Genomic DNA, 24,481 nt, shown 5'->3' on the forward strand with positions numbered 1-24,481 from the left:
TTCATCCAGAGTAGTAGACACTCACGCAACAGTAAACACATCGAGTGGTTAGTGATAAGGACTATGGTGATACTGCAGATGCCCACTGAATTAATAATAAATGTATTCAACTTCGCGTTTTTTTATTTAAAAAAAATGACTCTCAAAGCGCTTGAAAACGCAAAACGATCAGGAATCAAATAAAGCAGCTCCAGTATACGGTAAGAGTAGGTCTGGACTACTAGTTTCAACCAGAGTTGAGCGTTTTGAGTATTCCAAGCCTCCAGATGGAGCAACAGTTGAGAGGGAACCACATGGCTTGAGCAGAGGGAGGTTGTCAACGGAAGTATCAGCATTTTTCTTTGACTCAAAATTGCTAGTAAGTAATGCAAGTGCATTGAAGACATCACACGCAACACAATTGTCCTGAATACTTAACTTTATTAATAAACCTACAAGCAAGCATGTAAAGTACGATTCATTATGCCCAGGTTAGGACAACCCTACAGGCATATAAAAACCAAACAAACAGTACACCACATTACCCTTGTAGAGGTGGGCTGCAGCAGGATCGCCAAAAGTCGTAAACAGAGAGAATGAGAGAAAAAGCTGACAAGAGAGTTTATTTCCCTTTTTGTTTATTGTCTATTCCACTTGCTTTGGCAATGTAAACACATGTTTCTAAAGCCAATTGAATTGAATCGCTAGTGAGATACAGATAGAGTGAGAGAAACAGAGAGAGAAACAGACAAAGAGATACAGAGAGCGAGAGATACAAACAGAGAGTGAGAGAAACAGAGAGAAAGAGAGACAGAGAGAGAGATACAGACAGAGAGTGAGAGAAACAGAGAGAGAGAGAAACAGAGAGTGAGAGAAACAGAGAGAGAGAAACAGAGAGACAGAGAGAGTGAGTGAGAGAGAAACAGAGAGAAACAGAGAGAGATACAGACAGAGAGTGAGAGAAAGTGAAAGAGGGAAGTCCTAAAGCAGAGAACTGAGCCTGTGGGAGGGGTCTGTTGAGGTTGTTACATCCACATCAATAAACACATTCACAAGTGTCCAGCAGAGCAGAGGGGTTGGGAGGGGAGGGTCTACTAGTCTGTCTGAGGGCATTTACAGCGGAGAGGAGGAAGAGAAAGAGATGTAAGCAATAGAAGAGAAAGGGGGCTCTGATGACAAACAGAGGGAGAAACAGATGTTTTGATGCCTAACCTTTGGGGAGGGATGAATACATCCATCCATCCAACTTTGGATCCAGTCTGAAGGGACATGTACTTGGGGGATAGCACACAGAGAATGCTGGTAACATGGAGGGATACTCTGTTGTCTCAGTGTAGTACACTAACTCTATAGGTGGCTATGGGTCTGAGGACAGAGAAAGGCATCACTTTAGCAGCATGAACAAACAGAACTGATATGAAAGGCAGTTGTGATGTGTTGTTTTTGTGATTTTGCTCACCCACGAGCATGTACACACACACACACACACACACACACACACACACACACACACACATCCCCAGTCACTTCAGCAAGAAAGGCTGTTACAAAAAGTCTAGTGCTGATTAAGCTAATGCCCATTGAAAGCCTTTTTGTAGCAAACAAGCTATGTAATGTACTGAAAGTGAAAAACGCTAAAATGAAGGACTAGGTCAAATAGGAACTGACCTGGATACAGCCAAAACTGAACACTTGCTCTGTATCAAAGGGCAGTCATGGGTGGTCTCTATACTTGACTCTGAGCTGGACTTATGATTCCCCATCATAGCATTCATACAGCGTTTAAAAAACATAACACTGTCTCAACGTTAAGTGTTGAACGAGATGTGGAAGCTTCCTCTGTATTGGTTTGGCGACGGCGCCACAAACTTCCATGCGTTTCCCTCAGGTTTGGGGCCACTGCCACATACACAACTCGCTAAAGAGCACTGGTATACATACACAGCGGTACATACTGAAGACGAATGGAATGATGGGCGGAGAGGGGGGACATAGATGGGGGTGAGGGGTGGGATCTGTGCCACATTGGGCTAAAACAGGATCTCGCTGATTGGCTGAGAAACTGACCGATTGATTGATAAATCAAAATTGATTTGTGAGCTTTTTAAGGATGCAATCTTTATATTGATTGATTGGTGTGTTGACTGACTAATTTATTGGGTGATTGATTGGTTGGTTGATTGACAGCTATAGTCTTTGGCGGTGGAGCGATTGATATATACATTATATCCAATACGTGATTGATTGATTGATGAAGAGAGGCAGAGGAGTGTACAGTGTTTAGGCAGCAGGAGGAGGAGTGTAGTCCGTGTTCGTGTTGTTGTGGTCAGTCGGTCCGGTCCTCACAGGCCGAAGTCAAAGGTCAGGTCAGACTTGCCCATCTTCTGTCTATACACCGTGTCAAACTTGTCATTCATAGACACGGTGAAGATGTCCTGCCACAGTCCCACGCGACCTGACAGAAGAAAGAGTCACATGATCATACATCACTGAGACAAACAGTCCGAGAGGAATGGTCAGTAGTCGATATGAATGTTATCATTTTGAAACCTTCTTTATTGCATATTGATCAGCTCATAGGCCATCTATGCTTCCTTATGACTCCCAACCGTGTACAGTGAGGTCCGTAATCACCCTCCATAGAGATGAGCAAAAAAGACTGTATGAAATAAATAATACAAATACGGAGATACATTTTGGTGGGGAAATTATACACTGCTCAAAAAAATAAAGGGAACACAGCCTAGATCTGAATGAATGAAATATTCTTATTAAATACCTTTTTCTTTACATAGTTGAATGTGCTGACAACAAAATGACACAAAAATTATCAATGGAAATCAAAAGTATCAACCCATGGAGGTCTGGATTTGGAGTGACACTCAAGTGGAAAACCACACTACAGGCTGATCCAACTTTGATGTAATGTCCTTAAAACAAGTCGAAATGAGGCTCAGTAGTGTGTGTGGCCTCCACGTGCCTGTATGACCTCCCTACAACGCCTGGGCATGCTCCTGATGAGGTGGCGGATGGTCTTCTGAGGGATCTCCTCCCAGACCTGGACAAACGCATCCACCAACTCCTGGACAGTCTGTGGTGCAACGTGGCGTTGGTGGATGGAGCAAGACATGATGTCCCAGATGTGCTCAATTGGATTCAGGTCTGGGGAACGGGCAGGCCAGTCCATAGCATCAATGCCTTCCTCTTGCAGGAACTGCTGACACACTCCAGCCACATGAGGTCTAGCATTGTCTTGCATTAGGAGGAACCAAGGGCCAACCGCACCAGCATATGATCTCACAAGGGGTCGGAGGATCTCATCTCGGTACCTAATGGCAGTCAGGCTACCTCTGGTGAGCACATGGAGGGCTGTGCGGCCCCCCAAAGAAATGCCACCCCACACCATGACTGACCCACCGCCAAACCGGTCATGCTGGAGGATGTTGCAGGCAGCAGAACGTTCTCCACTGCATCTCCAGACTCTGTCACGTCTGTCATGTGCTTAGTGTGAACCTGCTTTCATCTGTGAAGAGCACAGAGCGGCAGTGGCGAATTTGCCAATCTTGGTGTTCTCTGGCAAATGCCAAACGTCCTGCACGGTGTTAGGCTGTAAGCACAACCCCCACCTGTGGACGTTGGGCCATCATATCACCCTCATGGAGTCTGTTTCTGACCGTTTGAGCAGACACATGCACATTTGTGGCCTGCTGGAGGTCATTTTGCAGGGCTCTGGCAGTGCTCCTCCTGCTCCTCCTTGCACAAAGGCCGAGGTAGCGGTCCTGCTGCTGGGTTGTTGCCCTCCTACGGCCTCCTCCACGTCTCCTGATGTACTGGCCTGTCTCCTGGTAGCGCCTCCATGCTCTGGACACTACGCTGACAGACACAGTAAACCTTCTTGCCACAGCTCGCATTGATGTGCCATCCTGGATGAGCTGCACTACCTGAGCCACTTGTGTGGGTTGTAGACTCTGTCTCATGCTACCACTAGAGTGAAAGCACCGCCAGCATTCAAAAGTGACCAAAACATCCGACAGGAAGCATAGGAACTGAGAAGTGGTTTGTGGTCACCGTCTGCAGAACCACTCCTTTATTGGGGGTGTCTTGCTAATTGCCTATAATTTCCACCTGTTGTCTATTCCATTTGCACAACATCATGCAAAATGTATTGTCAATCAGTGTTGTTTCCTAAGTGGACAGTTTGATTTCACAGACGTGTGATTGACTTGGAGTTACATTTGGTTGTTTAAGTGTTCCCTTTATTTTTTTGAGCAGTGTATTATTTTATAGTAATAGAATTGCTCAGAGAAAGAGATTTAGTTTAACAAGTTATATTGAGCAAAATATCCTCATACCATCAAAGATCCAACAGCATATTTTACAGTAGGTAATCAAATCAAAATCTAAAAAAGATCAAGATAATTACACACGAAATAGATACACAACGAGTAACAATAACTTTGCTATATACACGAGGTACCAGGTCGCTGCCCAGGGGTACGAGGTAATGGAGGTAGATATGTATATACAGTGTATTCAGGAAGTATTCAGACCTCTTTACTTTTTCCACATTTTGATACGTTACAGCCTTATTCTAAAATGGATTAAATAAAAAAATTGTCCTCAGCAATCTACACACAATACCCCATAATGACAAAAACATGTTTTTAGACATTTTTGCACATTTATTTAATAAACAAAATAATATGAAAAACACAAGTATTTACATAAGTATTCAGACCCTTTGCCATGCGACTCGAAACATGCCAGCCCGCTTGGACTTTGTCAAAAGGCACCCAAAGGACTGTCAGACCATGAGAAACAAGATTCTCTGGTCTGATGAAACTAAGATTGAACTCTTTGGCCCGAATGCCAAGAGTCACGTCTGGAGGAGACCCTGGCACCATCCCTATGTTGAAGCATGGTGGAGGAAGCATCATGCTGTGGGGATGTTTCTCAGCAGCAGGGACTGGGAGACTAATAGGATCGAGGGAAAGATGAATGGAGCAAAGTACAGAGAGATCCTTGATGAAAATCTTCACCAACAGAACAGTCTATTTGTTCGCTCGTTAGGAGGCCGCCTTGCCTGCCTCTTTTTTCAAGTCCCAGTGATGAGGGCCTGGTCCGCAGTAAGCAGAATATCTAGAGCTGCCAACTCGTAAAACAGCTACTATCTAACGTAGTGCCATCTCATATATCTAGGTATGGGGGATCTTTCCTGCTTATACACCCTTATTTCGACGCCAAACCCACCACTGGTGTGTGGCCAAGGCGCTCTATTTTCATATTGAAATATCATTTTCATATCGAAATTGGTGTTGAAATAAGGGTGTAGAAGCAGAAAAGAACCCCATACCTACTGTACAATATGGTGGTGGATCTTTGATGTTATGGGGCTATTTCACTTCCACTGGTTCTGGTGCCTTTGTTAAGGTCAACGGAATCATGAACTTTACCGAGTATCAGGACATTTTTTGCCAAAAACCTGGCTGCCTCTGCCAGCAGGCTGAAACCTAGCGGATCTTCCAGCAGGACAATAACACCTCCTTGGTCAAAATCCACAAAGAAATGGTTAATCGCCTAGAAAGAAATCACAATTTTTCAATGGCCATCTCAGTCATATGGATTTGAACCCCGTTGAAAACATGTGGTTTGAATTGAAGAGTGCCGTCCATAAGAGCAGACGATGGATATCAATGATCTGGAAAGATGTTGTATGGAAGACCACGCCAAATGTGTTCTCCAATCTCATAAAACATTTTAGACAAAGGCTCAGTGCCGTTATCCTCACAAGGTGAAGTATTGAAAGGTATTGAAAACATATTTTTTAGATGAAAAATATTACTTGTTAAACTAAATCTCTTTCTCTGAGAAATTGTATTAGAATAAAATAATATAATTTTTGGAGCATACAATATGGGGCGGCAGGTAGTCTAGTGGTTTTCCAGTAACCGAAAGGTTGCTAAATCAAATCCCAGAGATGAGAAGGTTAAACTCTGTTGTTCTGCCCCTGAACAAGGCAGTTAACCCATTGTTCCTAGGCCATCGTTGTAAATAAGAATTTGTTCTTAACTGACTTGCCTACTTAAATATATATATATATTTTTAAATATAGCTCAGTATTTTGTATTATTTATTTGCTACAGTTTTCTTTGCTCATCTATCAAGAGCACCAATCATTTTGGGTCTATGTATGTATGTCTACAGATATGGACTCACCTGTCCTCCAGTAGTGTGTATGGGAATGTGTGTTTATGGCCCTAATAGCTCAGAGCTGTGTGTTAGACCAGCACCAGGTCAGAGGTTAGGGTCCATGCACTAAAAGAAACAGAACGTGGAGAAAACAAGACAAATCTGACAACAAATCATAAGAAAAAAACAACATCACAAAAATCTACAATGATGAACATGAAAAATAATAATTATATTAAAACAACATTCATAAATCATAATGCCAGAAAAAGTACAACAAATGTGAATGGATTTCCAAACTGAACTCCTTGTGCCAGAAATCACTGAGCTGTAATTACTATGTTTAACCACAGGGAGGCGTTGCAGAGCAAACATAGGAGTGTATGGAAATGCCCTTAATGAATGGTCCAATGAGATATTCCCTGTTCCTTTGAAGGTTTATGTTACTGCTGGGGTATGTACATCTGACTCATGATCTGCGGTTTGCTACAATAAAGCTCTCGTTACTCTCTGCCCATAACAGACCAAGGATCAGACTTCTGCAACCCAGTGCTAAACTTCACCACTATGAGCCAAACAACTAAACTGGCCCTGGATCATTGCTTAAAGTTATAGACTACACACAAACACATAGTATGTAACTGTTCTACATAACCTACATACAAATCTGGTCTAGGTTGACTCATCCTCAGCCAGGTTAGCAGAGATGTAAAGCCATATGAACATATTCTATATGCCTTGAAGAGTGTGAGTGCATCCGTATGTACAGTATTTAGCAAAGGATAACATTCCAGCTTGCTGCATTTTGGTGTACGGCTGAGGCTCACACATTTCGTTCTGATATCCTCTTTATTTGTCTCTCTGTCATTCTCTCTCTCTCCCTCTGATCCCCCTCTTCTATCTGAGTGCACCATATCATGCACTGCAAGCATGCTTGTGTCTAGGCTTGTGAGTGTCTATTAATAGCCTAAACTATGTATATGATGCAAGCAGCGAAGCTATGAATGGGGCTAGAGGGAGTACACCAAGTACAGTGTGTGTGTGTGTGTGTGTGTGTAAAGGTTGGAGTTGACATATACACGTTAGATTACTGTCCCTCTTGGCACACAGCCTTCACCCCTTCCATTCACTTTACGGCACAAAACACGCAATTTTTCAGATCTCTTTACTTTCTCAACTCTGTCGTCGGGAGATATTCGGAAATCTCTGCCTCCGTAACGATCATTCGTTGGCTTATCTTTAGTGTCTGTCTACCCCTCACTTCTGTTTTCTTTCATCCTTATCTTCCTTTCCTCTATGCCTACTATCCCTCTCTTTCTCTTCCTCGCTCTCTACCTCTGTCCTTCCCTTTCCCGCCCTATCTCACTCTCCCAAATCTCTTGCTCCATCTTTCTCCCTCCCTTCCTTCTCTCCCTACCCCCTCTATTTCTCTACCGCCCTCTCTCCCGCATCCCTCCTCCTCTCTCCCTCCTGCAGATGGAGAGGACCTCACCCCTGCAGATGGAGAGGGCCTCTGAGTTGCAGCACTGCTCTATGAGCTGGTTGCAACTCTCCACCATGGTCTCCAGCTGGGCCTTGTCACACGAGACACCCAGGAACCTCGCCAGCTGCCCCACCAATGTCCCCAGGTCCTGGAGAGAGAGATGAAGGAGAGTAGGAGAGGAGAAGAAGAGACAGAGAGAGAGAGAGAGAGGATAGAGTAGAGAGAGAGGATAGAGTAGAGAGAGAGGATAGAGGAGGAGAGAGGGGGAAAGGAGAGGGGAAGGAGTCAAAGACAGAAGAGATATGTAAATAAATAGTAATTATATTTAGTCACCTCCAAAATGATTGGGATTTTACATGCATGTTACCTCATTTTTACACCCCAGTGAAACAGGAAGCCATGGAAGGCCACAATACAGTTCCTTAAAAGGGAAAATCTGCAGTTGTTACATCTATTTCGGGGCATTATATGTACCCGTTGATTATTGAAGAATATAACTTATTCTCATGATCTTAGTTCAACTGTCGTACACCATCAGAAAACAATATATAAACTTGTTTTACTCAGTTTGTAAACCAATACTATATAGCTTCAAAACATGATTCCTTGCATCCATAGCCGTGTCTATGAATTTGAGAGTGGTTACATTTCTCCAGCTCCATCCCTCAGATTTTTATCAAAACCAGGGGTGGGGAGACAGCTTTGTTATTGTTCCTAACGCTGATTGCGCTTTAAGCTGAGACTAAATTTCAAAATATATATAGGGGTGCCAATATTTTTGACACCTACGTATCTATTTGAGAAAACATATTATTACTATTATTATTTCTCTGAGCAATATAAAATAAGTTTTGTAGAAAACATTTCAATACTGCTCAGTATTTGTGTTATTTAATTAATACAGTATTTCTTTTGCTCATCTTTGTCAGGGTTTTCCTGTGGTGAAGTAGAGGAGGACCAAAACGCAGCGTGGTTATATTGACTCATGTTTAATAAAAACAGATAAACATGAACACTACAAAACAATAAACGTGGCAACCGAAAAACAGCCCTATCTGGTGCAAAACACAGAGACAGGAACAATCACCCACAAAACCCAACACAAAACAGGCTACCTAAATATGGTTCCCAATCAGAGACAATGACTAACACCTGCCTCTGATTGAGAACCATATCAGGCCAAACATAGAAATAGACAAACCAGACACACAACATAGAATGCCCACCCAGCTCACGTCCTGACCAACACTAAAACAAGGAAAACACATATGAACGATGGACAGAACGTGACACTCTTTATCAAGAGTGCCAATAATTTATGAGGTGACTGTACCAAATTAGCTCTTCTTCTTATCACTCCCAAATGACCTATGAACTCGAGTTTGATAACGTCTTAATAATAGGGAGTATAAGACAGGCTGTAGTACTTTCTATTCCATACACAACCCAGTCACACCACTGTGACAAGGTACTTGGGGCTGTATTTATAGGGGGAAGTGGGGGAAGTTGAGCCAAAGGGGTATGGTTTTCTTGTTTCTAGGAAACCATACACAAAATGTATCATTGAAACAAAATATACTCAACAAAAATATAAGGCATTATTGCTTGGATAGGAGGTAACAGTGTAAAAAGTAACAAGTGCTTGTCAGGCGTTAAGCCTGTGTTAAAATATCGTGATCGTGTTGAATTGTTTTTGGGAAATAAAGATAGACATGGTTTTTAAAAGGTACTGGTCATATTTCATTCAGTACAGACATTTGTAGGCGGCTTAATTCCCCCCGTCCCGCTTGTCCAAAACAAGAGGTCTCTGTTGGCACAACTTACCCCGGGTGTTTTCAAAACGGTCATGTTGACATGTAATCTGATTCTTTTCAGGGATACACAACATCCTGAAATCTATGTAGAAATCTTTGTTGGAAAGAATACTATAGTTCCCTTGACGGAGGGATGCTGAATGTAAAAAAGCGTCTCAACTCACTCCACTCTCCCCTACATCTCAGACAGAGTGGGGGTTGAACTCTGACTCCGAACATCGGGTTATGTCATCTAAGACACGTTTACAGATCATTCTATGTGTTATCTAGCGGTTATACATTGGAGTTTCATTGCCTTTGCAATAAAGCGGCTGAATTTCTGTCTGCCTATGTGGACGGGTATAAACTTTGACCACAGTTCCTTTTTTCTTTCTATAGAAACAGAAGTCTTATGCTTATATAACACACTTGCTCAGAAAATACACTTGCCATACATGTTACGTTTTTTTCTCAATTGCGTACAAGCCATTTTTGGATCTGTGTTTGAAACGTGCCTACAGCAGAACAGCACTGATCAAATGCTCAAATACATGTACAGAAATTCTGATCATTTTCTTGCCTTAGTAACTGACTTGCATTTCTTAGACCAACTTTTGTCATCAGTGAACACAAAAGTCACTGTTAAGTTTTGTTCATAGACTATAACGCATTGTTTTCATCAGAAGAGAAATTTGTGCAATTGCGTTCACTGTTTCTGGCAATCAGTAAATACTACTGCACAAAATTCTAGATCACCCCATCAGTGTTATACCATGTACAATATAATAACAATACATGGAAAGATCGAGGAAACGGGGCTGTCTACTTGCCAAAATATTGTGGACATGCAGGGATGCAGAGCAGGAAGTTGGGTTACCCATAAGTCATCATCTTCCTCATTGTGAACTTTGATAGAGCTTTTCTATGGTGATGATTGAGGCCTGTACATAGTTGTGTTCCTCCATTCTATTCACCTTTTTTATTTGTATTTATTTATTTTACCCCTTTTTCTCCCCAATTTCATGATATTCAATTGGTAGTTACAGTCTTGTCTCATCGCTGCAACTCCCCTACGGACTTGGGAGAGGCGAAGGTTGAGAGCCATGCGTCCTCCGAAACACAACCCTGCCAAGCTGCACTGCTCGCCTAACCCGGAAGCCAGCTGCACCAAAGTGTCGGAGGAAACTTGCGGATAGTGTTTCTGCGCACCAATGGAAAGTCTATATAGCAACGAGCAAACTAGCCTTTGTATTGAATACATGGAACTGCATTGTGATGATACCGATGAATGTGCTTATTTCTTTTTTTTTTTTATCAGGAATAATATTTGTGTATGAAATTGTTTGGTGTAATATGCATAAAAGGAGAGTAATAGCCCATAATTCTGCACCTTTGGATAGTTGTACTTCCTTTTTAGTGACGGCAAAGAAAATGCATTGATCTACTTGGATTTGTATTAGACTGACTAACTTTCCGTTTTGTCTGCTTGGACTCAACAGATAAACATGTCTGTGTTAATCTTTTTGCAGGCAGTCGTGTTCCTTTGATCAATCTGACATTTTGACGGTATAATATCATTTTGAAGAATGCTTTGAGACGCCATTTACTGTTTCGCCAAAGGCCACAGAGTTCACTTTTGAACTCTACTTTGGAAGTCGACAACATTGTTAAAAGACAATATGCTTGTACGCGATTGAGAAAAGCCTGTGTGTTTTCCAAGAAAGGTAGGCTACATGAGTTACTTTCCCCCAACAGTGTCAATGCTGTAACTATGTTGTAACACTGATAGTCACGTTGAGTGAATAAGATCTCGTCCTGGAAGGCTTGCTAGTGTATATACTGTATAAATGTTCATGTTTGCAAATTATTCCTAACAAGAACACACTGTGTTTCTGGGAAGGTGTTGTGTGTGTGTGTGTATGTGAGCATGAGAGCCTGCATACGTGTGTGTGTGTGTGTGTGTGTGTGTGTGTGTGTGTGTGTGTGTGTGTGTGTGTGTGTGTGTGTGTGTGTGTGTGTGTGTGTGTGTGTGTGTGTGTGTGTGTGTGTGTGTGTGTGTGTGTGTGTGTGTGTGTGTGTGTGTGTGTGTGTGTGTGTGTGTGTGTGTGTGTGTGTGTGTGTGTTTCCGTGCAATGCAGCCCTGAAGGGACCTTTGGAACAGCAAACAACACTACTGATTTGGCCCCATTCTGCCCCAATGAGAGTGCAGTTATGTTCCATAGACCGGAACTCTGGTTGCCACGTAGCTCTGAGGGTGGTACAATTATCATAGGGGTTAGGTGGTATGGGTAAAGTGACATTTGGGATAGGATAGAGCAGGACCACCCAAAGTAGGGCCAAACCTGGCCTGCTAGAGGCTTCCAGAATGAACTTATGTATAAATGGTGTGTTTTTGCGGCTCACTAATCACTGTACCTCTAGGATAGAGGTTCAGGTAAGGGTTGGTTTTAGTTAGATATAGACAGTAGATATAGATGAGTGATGGAGGGAGAGAGAGAGACGAAGGGAGGGAAAGCGGTTGTTTTTACTTTGTACATGTCTTCATATTTCAGGAAGAGGACGTTTGAGTCCATGCGATGCTCCCAGAACTCCTGCACGTGCTCAAACCAGGAACCATATCCCACTATGAGACAGAAGGGGAGAGAGAGACATAGGTGGACAGAGTTTAGTGAGTTTCCCCAGGTGACTAGGCTTTCTCTTCCCTCGTCACACAACCTGGTCTGATCAGTTACTTATTACCTAAATAATGCAAGGCCTCCTTGTTAGCCAACCATTCCTCTTAGTCCCAATTAAGAGAAGTAGCCCAGTGTAGACAGAGGACACATGATGAATAGTGACACCCCCTGCACACCAGGGCGGGTGAACCCTAAACTCTGACACTCACGCTTGTCGTTCATGAAGCGTCTGCAGAACTCCTGGAAGGTTCCGCGGTAGCTCATGGTTCTGAGGGAGCGGTGGAACTGGTAGTAAGACACCACAAGATCTTTAGGGTTCCTCGCCATGTAGATCACCTACAGGAGAACCACATAGAACCACACAGACAATTAGGACTGAATAGATGGAAACATTATAGAAAACATTACACAAACCAATTGAAGTGTACTCTAACCTTGGACTCTCCATTGTGCATGGCTGTAGGCAGGAAGCGGTAGGGCAGGTGGCTTTTTATCAGACGAGGAGACGTCAACTCCTGTGAAAACATAGAGGAATTGTCATCATGACATTGGGAACAGAGACGGTATAAAACAAGGAGCAGAAAAACACCTAATCTATTTCTTGTTCTGCATTGAAATATGGTGCTGCATGTGGTGGGCTGAGTGTTTTGGTTAACTGTACCTGTCTGTTTTACAAGGAAGTGATTCAGGATCAGGAAGTAATAATACTCAGTACTGTAGGCCTACCTGTATGATGTCTAGGCCAGGCTGAGGGTACTCCAGAACAGTAGTAATACTCAGTGCTGTAGGTCTACCTGTATAATGTCTAGTCCAGAATGAGGGTACTACAGAACAGTAGTAATACTCAGTGCTGTAGGTCTACCTGTATGATGTCTAGGCCAGACTGAGGGTACTACAGAACAGTAGTAATACTCAGTGCTGTAGGTCTACCTGTATGATGTCTAGGCCAGGCTGAGGGTACTACAGAACAGTAGTAATACTCAGTGCTGTAGGTCTACCTGTATGATGTCTAGTCCAGACTGAGGGTACTACAGAACAGTAGTAATACTCAGTACTGTAGGTCTACCTGTATAATGTCTAGTCCAGACTGAGGGTACTACAGAACAGTAGTAATACTCAGTACTGTAGGCCTACCTGTATAATGTCTAGTCCAGACTGAGGGTACTACAGAACAGTAGTAATACTCAGTACTGTAGGTCTACCTGTATAATGTCTAGTCCAGACTGAGGGTACTACAGAACAGTAGTAATACTCAGTACTGTAGGCCTACCTGTATGATGTCTAGTCCAGGCTGAGGGTACTACAGAACAGTATTAATACTCAGTACTGTAGGCCTACCTGTATAATGTCTAGTCCAGACTGAGGGTACTACAGAACAGTCGTAATACTCAGTACTGTAGGTCTACCTGTATAATGTCTAGTCCAGACTGAGGGTACTACAGAACAGTAGTAATAATCAGTACTGTAGGCCTACCTGTATGATGTCTAGTCCAGACTGAGGGTACTACAGAACAGTAGTAATACTCAGTGCTGTAGGTCTACCTGTATGATGTCTAGTCCAGACTGAGGGTACTACAGAACAGTAGTAATACTCCGTGCTGTAGTCCTACCTGTATGATGTCTAGGCCAGGCTGAGGGTACTACAGAACAGTAGTAATACTCCGTACTGTAGTCCTACCTGTATGATGTCTAGGCCAGGCTGAGGGTACTACAGAACAGTAGTAATCCTTCGTACTGTAGTCCTACCTGTATGATGTCTAGTCCCAGGCTGAGGGTACTACAGAACAGTGGTAATACTCAGTACTGTAGTCCTACCTGTATGATCTCTAGTCCAGACTGAGGGTACTACAGAACAGTAGTAATACTCAGTACTGTAGGCCTACCTGTATAATGTCTAGTCCAGACTGAGGGTACTACAGAACAGTAGTAATACTCAGTACTGTAGGCCTACCTGTATGATGTCTAGTCCAGGCTGAGGGTACTCCAGAACAGGAAGCTGCTCATCGATGTTCATCAGACCAATCTCATCTGGGTCCGCCCCCTGACTCACCAGATACACCACCTCCTGAAGTAGACTGGTACCTGGGAGGGGGGTAGAGAGAATCAAGAGGAAGAGGTAAATGGGTAGTCATTTGTCTCAATGTAAAATGACACCAATGAGGGAAAAATTCACAGCCCAAACTACACCATTATAGTGCTGTTTAGCAAACATTTACCAACCTCACACACCAAATGATCTACACGGAACAAAAATACGAACGCAACATGCAACAATTTCAAAGATTTTACTGAGCCACAGTTCATATAAGGAAATGTGTCAATTAAAATAAAGGCCCTAATCTATTTATTTCACATGACTGGGAATACAGATATGGATCTTTTGGTCACAGATACAGGCCATTTTCAGCTTCCAGGAATTGTGTACAGATCCTTGCGACATGGGGCATTATCATGCTGAAACATGAGGTGATGGGGGCGGATGAATGGCACAACCCCACCGACACTCTGTTCATAATCAGCAAACCTCTCGCCCACACAATATCATATGTGGTCTGTGGTTGTGAGGCCGGTTTGAAAGAAATGTGCTTTTTGTGTGTATGGAACATTTCTGGGATCTTTTATTTCAGCTCATGAGACATGGGACCAACACTAAACATGAAATGATATTAGGGCTATTTTAGCTAGCTAACCTTAGCTAGGTAGCTAAAATAGCCAAGCTAACCTTAGCTAGGTAGCTAGCTAAGCTAACACCAAAGCAAGAACAGTATCTGGATCCTCCCCTTTCCTTTCCACTGCAGTTTCAGATGAGCAGCACTCAGTGAGTCAGTGTTAAACCTAGTGAAAAAGTAGCTAGTGCCCCTAATACCAATGCCAAAGAGGAGAAAAGTGCAGGACATAAGATTTTAAGAATTTTAAGAATTGTAAATGAATGAATGGCTACATAGCTAGCTAGCTAACTACACTGTACATACTGTAATGGTCTGGTAATATGTAGTCAGCTAGCTAGCTATACATATTTTGCCAGACAGTAAATAAATAATTTAGCTAATAAATCAGAATCTAACTCATGTTAATAAGTTAACCACATCATTGTTCAGGTCAGCCATTTTTGTCATATGATAATGGCATTTGGTCCAATGATTATGGCACGGTTCAAAGACAGGCCATAGAGAGTGAGAGAGAGCACCACCCATGTTGAGGCAGGGAGAGGACGAGCGGGTCATCAGGTGACAATTTTGAATGTCTGTTATAAGGCAGTCTGGTAAAGCACTTTGACCAGCAATTTACATCGCACACAGATTGGAACTATCAGTTCAAATCATCTTGCTGACTAAGCCCAAGTGCTACAACAAAACAGTTGTTGCCTAGATTCTGATTTCATATCGTTGTCATGGCAGGGGACAGAGACAGTCAGTGGAGAGAGAGAGAGAGGACCGCCCATGTTGAGGCAGGAAGAGGACGAATAGGTCATCAGGTGAGAATTTGGAATGTAGTGGTGAAGAAACAATGGTGAACACACAAATTGGAATATTTAAATGTAGTCCTATAAGACATGCCTTGTAGATGTAATATTATTTAAGTTGAATCATATTTTGGCAATAGCAAGGCCCTTCTATTTTGGCAATAGAAAGTAAGACACGGTTTGTTGTCATGTTTGATGAAGGGGACTGAGCCACAAGTCAGGGACCAGTTGAGCACAGATGACAGGTGCAGAGCCACAAATAGAAGTTATCGACATCAGTCCCAGTACAAAGCCAAATCATCCACATCCCAAGTGCATTGTAATCCAGAAGCGAGCTGACAGAGTTTTGTCATTTCAAGTGAAGTGGTTTCAAGTTTCCTCTGGCTGCATTACAGTGCCTCTTTAAAGGGGGTTTTCAGCTTCCATTGCACCCAAAGTTTTTCTGAATAAGAGGTCATGCTTTGGCAAAAACTCAAACCCTGCCTATTATTGTCCCAGCACAAGGTTCACCTGTGTAATGATCATGCTGTTTAATCAGCTTCTTGATATGCCACACCTGTCAGGTGGATGGATTATACTGGCAAAGAAGAAATTCTCACTAACAGGGATGTAAACAAATTGGTGCACAAAATTTGAGAAAAACATGCTTTTTGTGCATATGGACAATATCTAGGATATTTTATTTCAGCTCATGAAACATGGGACCAATACTTAACATGTTGTGTTTATATTTTTGTGCAGTATCGTTTTAATCCGAATGCTGCAATGCTAGTTTGGCTATTTTAGCTAGCTAACCTTAGCTAGGTAGCTAAGCTAGTACCAGGCTTTAGAAATTGGAAGAAGGCTCTTGAGAAGTTTTCAGCTTATGCTTAAAGAATTCACAAAAATCAAACCCTGTGGACTCACAGTTATCTACTGATTTAAGAAGAGGAAGCAAAACATTATCTACTGAAAATGTAAGGTTCAGTGAAGTTCTTTGCAAGACAGGTTGAGGCCTTAACAGGTCATGAGGAAGAACATGAAAATCTTTAGGAACTTTTAAAAGGCAGAAGACGACAAAGTCCTTCAGAGCTGGTTAAAGAGGCGCAAAATTAACTTAATGAGAAATGACAATTTGAAGAATAGCCAAAATTATCCGATCTCTACCCTCCCCCCCAACAACACAAAGTTACGCCCTTGGCTGTCGGACAGGCGAACAGTGAGTATTGACTGTCCGCTTGGGTTGTGCAGTTTCCAGATTTTTCATATCGTCATACCGTCCTTCTATCATTCCAGGATTTACGGTATTACCGGTTTAGTGCTCAAGGGGGCGCCAAAAACGTAAAAAGCATTGGGCATCTGCTACCAAAATTCTAACAAAATTAGCGAATTTCCATGGAGGCTGCTATCTAAATATGCTAACAAGCACGAACAAAAATAAACAAATTGCATTTGCAATTCCAGCTCATAAAGCTATACATACACTACCATTCAAAAGTTTGGGGTGACTTAGAAATGTATTTTTGAATGAAAAGCATTTGATTTTGTCCATTAAAATATGATGTTGATCAGAAATAGAGTGTAGACAATGTTAATGTTGTAAATCACTATTGTGGCTGGAAACGGCACATTGTTTTTTGGAATATCTACATAGGCATACAGAGACCCATTATGAGCAACCATCATTCCTGTGTTCTAATGGCATGTTGTTTTAGCTAATCCAAGTTCATTATTTTAAAAGGCTAATTGATCATTAGAAAACCTGTTTGCAATTATGTTAGCACACAGCTGAAAACTGTTGTCCTGATTAAAGAAGCAATAAAACTGGCCTTCTTCAGACTAGTTGAGTATCTGGAGCATCAGCATTTGTGGATTTGATTACAGGCTCAAAATGGCCAGAAACAAAGACCTTTCTTCTGAAACTTATCCGTCTATTCTTGTTCTGAGAAATTAAGGCTATTCCATGCAACGACATTGCCAAGAAACTGAAGATCTCGTACAAAGCTGTGTACTACTCCCTTCACAGATCAGAGCAAACTGTCTTCAACCAGAATAGAAAGAGGAGTGGGAGCACAAACTGAGCAAAAGGACAAGTACATTAGTGTCTAGTTTAAGAAACAGACGCCTCTCAAGTCCTCAACTGGCAGCTTCATTAAATAGTATCCGCAAAACACCAGCCTCAACGTCAACAGCGAAGAGGTGACACCCCGGAATTGCAAAAGGGTTTTCTAATGATCAATTAGCCTTTTAAAATGATAAACTTGGCTTAGCTAATATAATGTGCCATTGGAACACAAGAATGATGGTTGCTGATAATGGGCCTCTGTACGCCTATGTAGATATTCCATTAAATATCAGCTGTTTCCAGCTACAATAGTCATTTACAATATTAACAATGTCTACACTGTATTTCTGACAAAAAAACGGTAGTGTATATAGGTAGGAGATACCGAATGACATTTTTGGTGTGTTTGAACATTTACAAGCAAATGTGAACAAGAGACGTACAAATGAACAAAAGTTTTGATGCACGCTTGTCTGATCTGAAGCAGCATATGTACAAGCTGTGTCTGTCTGGGGTTTGCCTGCTCTACTCAAAGAAGATTGGGGAGAAGCAGATAGAAGGAGAAAACGGAGGAGAAAAAACGCAAGGAAATCAAATTGACAGCAGTGGCTGCTGTCCAGATAACTCACCCAAAGTGCTTTGACTTCTCGAATACAGCAGAAAGCTGACACCTTATTAATTCAGTAACTTACTTAGATAACTAGTAAGTTAAACTTAGGGGTCGCGTTAACACAGAATTCTTCATTTTTCACAGCAGGAAGATAATATATAACAGGTAATATATCTCTTGGTGTGTTTTATAAAAGCAGATCTAAAATGCTTTTTTTTGTCATTTCTGCTCGGCGTCAGACACATTTTGTGCTTCAGTTGCACTTCTCCACTAGGATGAGAATTCACGAATGGGCATTCTATCAGCAGACAGCGCTCTGACTGATGTGTAGCTCTCTTCTCAGGTACTTTTCTCAGGTACAATTCAAGATGAACTGTAAGCAAAACATTAAGAAATGTGTATGGCTACATTATGTCTATGATAAACATTAGAAATGATGGCCATGCATCGTTTTTCATTGTCAACTCATTTACTTGTGTGGCTGCCATCTGTCGAATGTGTTGCGCTAATGTATTCTCTCTGAAGGGAAACGATAGTTGCACGTCCCTGATCACTGTGTTGAAGCAAAAAACAACAACACGGTTGACTTGGAATATAAAATGCAACTGGACTCAGCTGCTCCTGCTTTCACCCATTGTGCTATTTACAAACAAACATGACTGGCTCAACTTTTCATTAAGCTTCATAATGTAAAATAATGTGACAGGTGAAATGAAGAACGTGATCTGCTTTATCTCCTAATTGCTCAAGTTGACTGCAGGTATTTACTTTAAAAAGTAGCTACAAATGGTATTGACTGTATTGAAAAACCATCCAGTGGCTATTTCCAAATAGCCCGGTATACAGTATATACGGTATACTGCCTCAAGCCTAATGTCCACCTGTGTACAATGTCTTTACCATCTACATATTTTACCAGGACTTGGGAAATCTATCTGATCATTTATTTTCCCCGAAAGCTTTGCGGACGTCGGGGAATTGCGCATCTCCCACCCTTCTCTTTGATGGGCCCGAGCCTGTTGTGACATGGACATGATTGAGGAAGATTCGTGGCTCGGTGCACTTGGAAGGACTGTGCTCTCCCTCAATAGCTCCTGTTTTTTGCCTGTATGTAGTCTTAACTTTCCGATAGTTGATGTTCCACTCTCAAAACATTATAAATGGCACTTTGTAATTTTTTAAAATGTATTTATTTAAACATTATTTAAGTAGGCAAGTCAGTTAAGAACAAATTCTTACAATGACGGCCTACCCCGGACGACACCCTATGGGACTCCCAATCCCGGCCAGATGTGATACAGCCTGGAATCAAACCAGGCACTGTAGTGACACCTCTTGCACTGAGATGCATTGCCTTAGACCACTGCGCCACTCAGGATAGACATTTACAGAATGGTTACCTGGAGGAAAATAGGGTCATGCTTTGTAATTTCAGTCAAAGGGAGGGTTTAGTATTTTTTTTAAATCTATTCCAGTGGTGGGTCATGTCATTTGTAATGGATGAAATCTCAATATTTCTGTGTTTTAGAATTAGTTGCATATTAGGCTGTATTGATGTGTGCCCAATGCTGCGGGCAACATCAACTGTGCCTATAGGCTATTTAGTGTGGTCTCAATCAAATGATCCATAGCCTATAGGAACTGCATGCTGGGAGAAGCATAGAGCAAAGTTATATTTCTAAGATGCACTATATGTACACAAGTATGTGGACACTCCTGAAAATGAGTGGATTTGGCTACTTCAGCCACACCTGTTGCTGACAGGTGTATACAACTGAGCAAACAGCCATGCAATCTCCAGAGACAAACATTGGGAGTAGAATGGCCTTACTGAAGAGCTCATTGACGTTCAACACAGCACCGTCATAAGATGCCACCTTTCCAACAAGTCAGTTCATCAAATTGCCCTGGTCAACTGTAAGTGATGTTATTGTGAAGTGTAAACGTCTAGGAGCAACAACGGCTCAGCCGCGAAGTGGTAGGCCACACAAGCTCACAGAACGTGACCGCTGAGTGCTGAAGCGCGTAGCGCGTAAAAATCATCTGTCCTCGGTTGCGACACTCACGATGGAGTTCCAAACTGCCTCTTCCCAGAGGCTGTTATAGTAGCAAAGGGGGGACCAACTCCATATTAATGCCTGTAATTTTGGAATGAGATGTTCAACAAGAAGGTGTCAATATACATTTGGTCATGTAGTATATGTAAAATTGAGTAGAATTGCATGAAATGTTTATAAAAGGCCATTTCTCCTTGGACCTGAAAGATTCATGCAATGCTTTTACTAGATCTTTCCACCTCTACTCTTGCCCACGGTGGTCTGCAAACTCAGAACCTTGCGCGCTATCAAAATTCCTGTGTTGCTATGTAATGCATACAAGATGAACAGTTTCTAAAACTGCATATTTAAGACTCTGGTCTGTCCAAGCAGTGAGGGTAAATGTATACATGTTCTCTGCTATCCACTTTGGTTTAATTATTATTTTGGGTACAGGCGACAGTTTCTTTCAAGCGTTCAGGGAGGGTTTAGGTCATATATTTAGCTGGAGGGAGGTCCAGCCATTTGCGTTGCAGAGGTCTGATTCTATCCATGTAACCCTTATTACAAATAACATTCACTCAATTACAGTGCTAATATTGTAGGGATCACTGACTGCCAGCCTGCATCTGTTACCAGGCCTTGTAAGGTGTGCGTATTGGTGGCAGGGAAGTCAGGTGCAGGAGAACGAACTTGGTATAAACGGAGTAATTTAATAAGAACTTACAAACTCCAAAACCAAAATATACAAAAAATAATAAGATGGGTACAAAACCCGTCGCGTACCAACACATAATAGCATTAACAAACAAACAAACCATTTCCAACAAGGACATGAGGGGAAAAAATAGGGTTAAATACACAACTTGATGGGACTGGAACCAGGTGTGAAGGAAGACAAGACAAAACCAATGGAAAAGGAAAAATGGATCACTGATGGCTAGAAGATCAGTGATGTCGACCGCCGAACACACCACCTGGACAAGGAGAGGGACAGACTTCGGCAGAAGTCGTGACAGGCCTAGAGAGCACAACAACCCAGACTGTTCCCACCTCTCTTCTCTACTCTCTCTCCTGCAATTATACTTTACTCCTGCAGATGCAGAAATAGGAACTGCTGAAATCCAGTGTGGACAGAGAAGAGACATTAAAGGAATAATTGCTATATATGTCTCTGAAAGATTTGACTCCCACAAAGCACAGGTTGTCAACACACAAGTGCGTCACGCGCAAGCACAGCGTAGCCCTGTCCGCAGCAGCACAGCACTGCGCAAAGCAGTCTGGATCTGGCAGAAAGAGATGGATGTAAGCAGTAACCCGAGGCCTGAAAATTCAATACATTGTCTGTGTATCCTCCGATAACATATGTCAACAGCGAATGAATGCGACGAGCGCCGGCGTTTAACGTAACTCGAAGGTTCCTATGCTAAGTTATTGATTTCAGCAGCACATAACTCAGAATGAAAAGTCCTTCAATGAGCTGCCGTGACTGCCACGAAGTCAGACTGTTGTCTATTTGTGAATGTTCCTAACCCTGCCAGGCGATCGCAGCGTTTGGAGAGAGGTAAACATTGATGCCCTTCCCTAATAGGCCAGTGCAACTCTGAACACAATGCAATCATAAACTTATAAGGACTCAACTGAAGACAATTGCGTTTATTACACACGACACAATATGGCGAAAACCTAAGACCATGCATTCTCTAGTGAGGGTACTGGACTAATGTATTGCATAGAATCAACACTTGCCAATATTGTTTACCTGACTTGGGATACGTGACAATCCATATGTCGCTACTTCTGAGGGAGAAGTTGGCGATCTCCTCCATCTTTCCTCTGCAGAAGGGTGGAAGTCGTACTCCATCAAACTCGAAGTATTTGCTCTCAAACTCTATCGGGGTGCTTGGCGTGTCTGCCTCGCTCTCGGCCATCCTCAAAACGGGCACTGAACGACAGTATATGTGTAATCAATTGAAATGTTATAATTAGATTTGTTTTGAGAGCGATAATAATTATCGTCTCGAGTCGAGATATATGGTTAGACTAGGACGTGATAGTCCGCGAGCGAAGTACGCATTGACCTTCAGCCAATCACGTCGTAGCAAAGTGATGTAATGCGATGCGCTCATGTGATGCGCGCGCCTCCTCCTCAGCTTCAGCACCAGTTCGCTGTTGCGGAGCACGCGCGTGCTCACTAGTGTCTGTAGCCGGAAGAGGAATGCTTTCAAGCATAGGTTACATGAAGCATTCAAGCTGATGCAGGTAGTTGTTCTTGGAATTTAAAATCAAGATATTAGGTTTTCAAATTATACGTCAATGGCCTTCTACATTAGCCTATGTAATGGTCTCTTGTTTGATCTGGGTAGACTGCTGTCAAGTGAGCCGACGCCCGCAAAACGCTGCAAAGCCATCCGCGCAACAGTCTCCTCCTGAATTTTTTCTGCGTGAATACACAACACTTTACGGTATCGCACGTTTTATGGTAGAAAAGCTGTCGGATGCACAGATAGAGACAATAGCTACAAATCATACCAAGCAAACAGTTTAAAGGACACTTATCCGATCTTCCACAAAAAAGTTTACCAAATCGTTTATTTACTTTTCGGGCCTTATCAAAAATGACTTTGATATCACGAGTGGAGTAAGGCTGCATAGGCTGCAGTAGCCTACCCGGGATGCTGTTAACCAAATGGTTAATTGTGAAAGCAAGATGGCTTTGAGGCAAATGTTGACCATATTGGAACTCCCCAGAAGGAGCAGTCCTCATTGGAATGAATGGAATTCTACAGTTATTTCAATGAAATGTTTCAAGGACAAAATTACATAATTTAAGTATTTTGTTGTTGTAGTGGGGACAGTAACATATGAACTTTCTAAACATTATATTTTAAGGAAACGTTTTGTATAGACACTGCTCAAAAAAATAAAGGGAACACTAAAATAACACATACTAGATCTGAATGAATGAAATATTCTTATTGAATCATTTTTTCATTACATAGTTGAATGTGCTGACAATAAAATCACACAAAAAATATCAATGGAAATCAAATTTATCAACCCATGGAGGTCTTGATTTGGAGTCAAAATTAAAGTGGAAAACCACACTACAGGCTGAACCAACTTTGATATAATGTCCTTAAAACAAGTCAAAATGAGGCTCAGTAGTGTGTGTGGCCTCCATGTGCCTGTATGACCTCCCTACAATGCCTGGGCATGCTCCTGATGAGGTGACTCCTGGGCAGTCTGTGGTGCAACGTGGAGTTGGTGGATGGAGCGAGACATGATGTCCCAGATGTGCTCAATTGGATTCAGGTCTGGGGAACGGGCGGGCCAGTCCATAGCATCAATGCCTTCCTCTTGCAGGAACTGCTGACACACTCCAGCCACATGAGGTCTAGCATTGTTTTGCATTAGGAGGAACCCAGGGCCAACCGCACCAGCATATGGTCTCACAAGGGGTCTGAGGATCTCATCTCGGTATCTAATGGCAGTCAGGCTACCTCTAGCGAACACATGGAGGGCTGTGCGGCCCCCCAAAGAAATGCCACCCCACACCATGACTGACCCACCGCCAAACCGGTCATGCTGGAGGATGTTGCAGGCAGCAGAACGTTCTCCACGGCGTCTCCAGACTCTGTCACGTCTGTCATGTGCTTAGTGTGAACCTGCTTTCATCTGTGAAGAGCACAGGGCACCAGTGGAGAATTTGCCAATCTTAGTGTTCTCTGGCAAATGCCAAACATCCTGCACGGTGTTGGGTTGTAAGCACAACCCCCACCTGTGGATGTCGGGCCCTCATACCACCCTCATAGAGTCTGTTTCTGACCGTTTGAGCAGACACATGCACATTTGTGGCCTGCTGGAGGTCATTTTGCAAGGCTCTGGCAGTGCTCCTCCTTGCACAAAGGCGGAGGTAGCGGTCCTGCTGCTGGGTTGTTGCCCTCTTACGGCCTACTCCACGTCTCCTGATGTACTGGCCTGTCTCCTGGTAGCGCCTCCATGCTCTGGACACTACGCTGACAGACACAGCAAACCTTCTTGCCACAGCTTGCATTGATGTGCCATCCTGGATGAGCTGCACTACCTGAGCCACTTGTGTGGGTTGTAGACTCCGTCTCATGCAACCACTAGAGTGAAAGCACCGCCAGCATTCAAAAGTGACCAAAACATCAGCCAGGAAGCATAGGAACTGAGAAGTGGTCTGTG

The 24,481-nt window shown here is 42.7% G+C and overlaps 1 protein-coding gene across 3 annotated transcripts; it reads right to left on the reverse strand.

Moving 5' to 3' along the window:
• Positions 1 to 400: 400 nt before the first annotated feature.
• On the reverse strand, positions 401 to 22,769 carry sult4a1 (sulfotransferase family 4A, member 1). Of its 3 annotated transcripts, XR_008089018.1 has the most exons (8): positions 22,035 to 22,769; positions 14,071 to 14,201; positions 12,554 to 12,634; positions 12,329 to 12,455; positions 11,973 to 12,067; positions 7,661 to 7,799; positions 6,196 to 6,294; positions 401 to 2,434 (listed from the first exon to the last, which is right to left on the reverse strand). XR_008089018.1 is itself a non-coding variant. In XM_052492022.1 (7 exons), exons 1-7 carry the CDS (start codon positions 22,201 to 22,203, stop codon positions 2,322 to 2,324), a joined length of 855 nt encoding a protein of 284 aa, XP_052347982.1. In that variant the 5' UTR covers positions 22,204 to 22,763; the 3' UTR covers positions 401 to 2,321. The 3 variants fall into 3 exon arrangements, 2 of the variants coding, with proteins under 2 accessions (XP_052347982.1, XP_052347983.1); XM_052492022.1 differs by lacking the exon at positions 6,196 to 6,294 and having other exon boundaries at positions 22,035 to 22,763; XM_052492023.1 differs by lacking the exon at positions 401 to 2,434 and having other exon boundaries at positions 5,011 to 6,294.
• Between the last annotated feature and the right edge of the window lie 1,712 nt (positions 22,770 to 24,481).

Source organism: Oncorhynchus keta, chromosome 33 (assembly GCF_023373465.1).
Source record: "Oncorhynchus keta strain PuntledgeMale-10-30-2019 chromosome 33, Oket_V2, whole genome shotgun sequence".
NCBI lineage: Eukaryota > Metazoa > Chordata > Actinopteri > Salmoniformes > Salmonidae > Oncorhynchus > Oncorhynchus keta.

Coding starts and splice junctions, on each gene's coding strand:
- sult4a1 (XM_052492022.1), bottom strand. CDS start 22,203: ATGGCCGAGAGCGAGGCAGACACGCCAAGCACCCCGATAGAGTTTGAG. Junction 14,202..22,034: donor TGTCACGTATCCCAAGTCAG/GTAAACAATATT, acceptor CCCCCCTCCCAG/GTACCAGTCTACTTCAGGAG. Junction 7,800..11,972: donor AATATGAAGACATGTACAAA/GTAAAAACAACC, acceptor CTCTCTCTCCAG/GACCTGGGGACATTGGTGGG.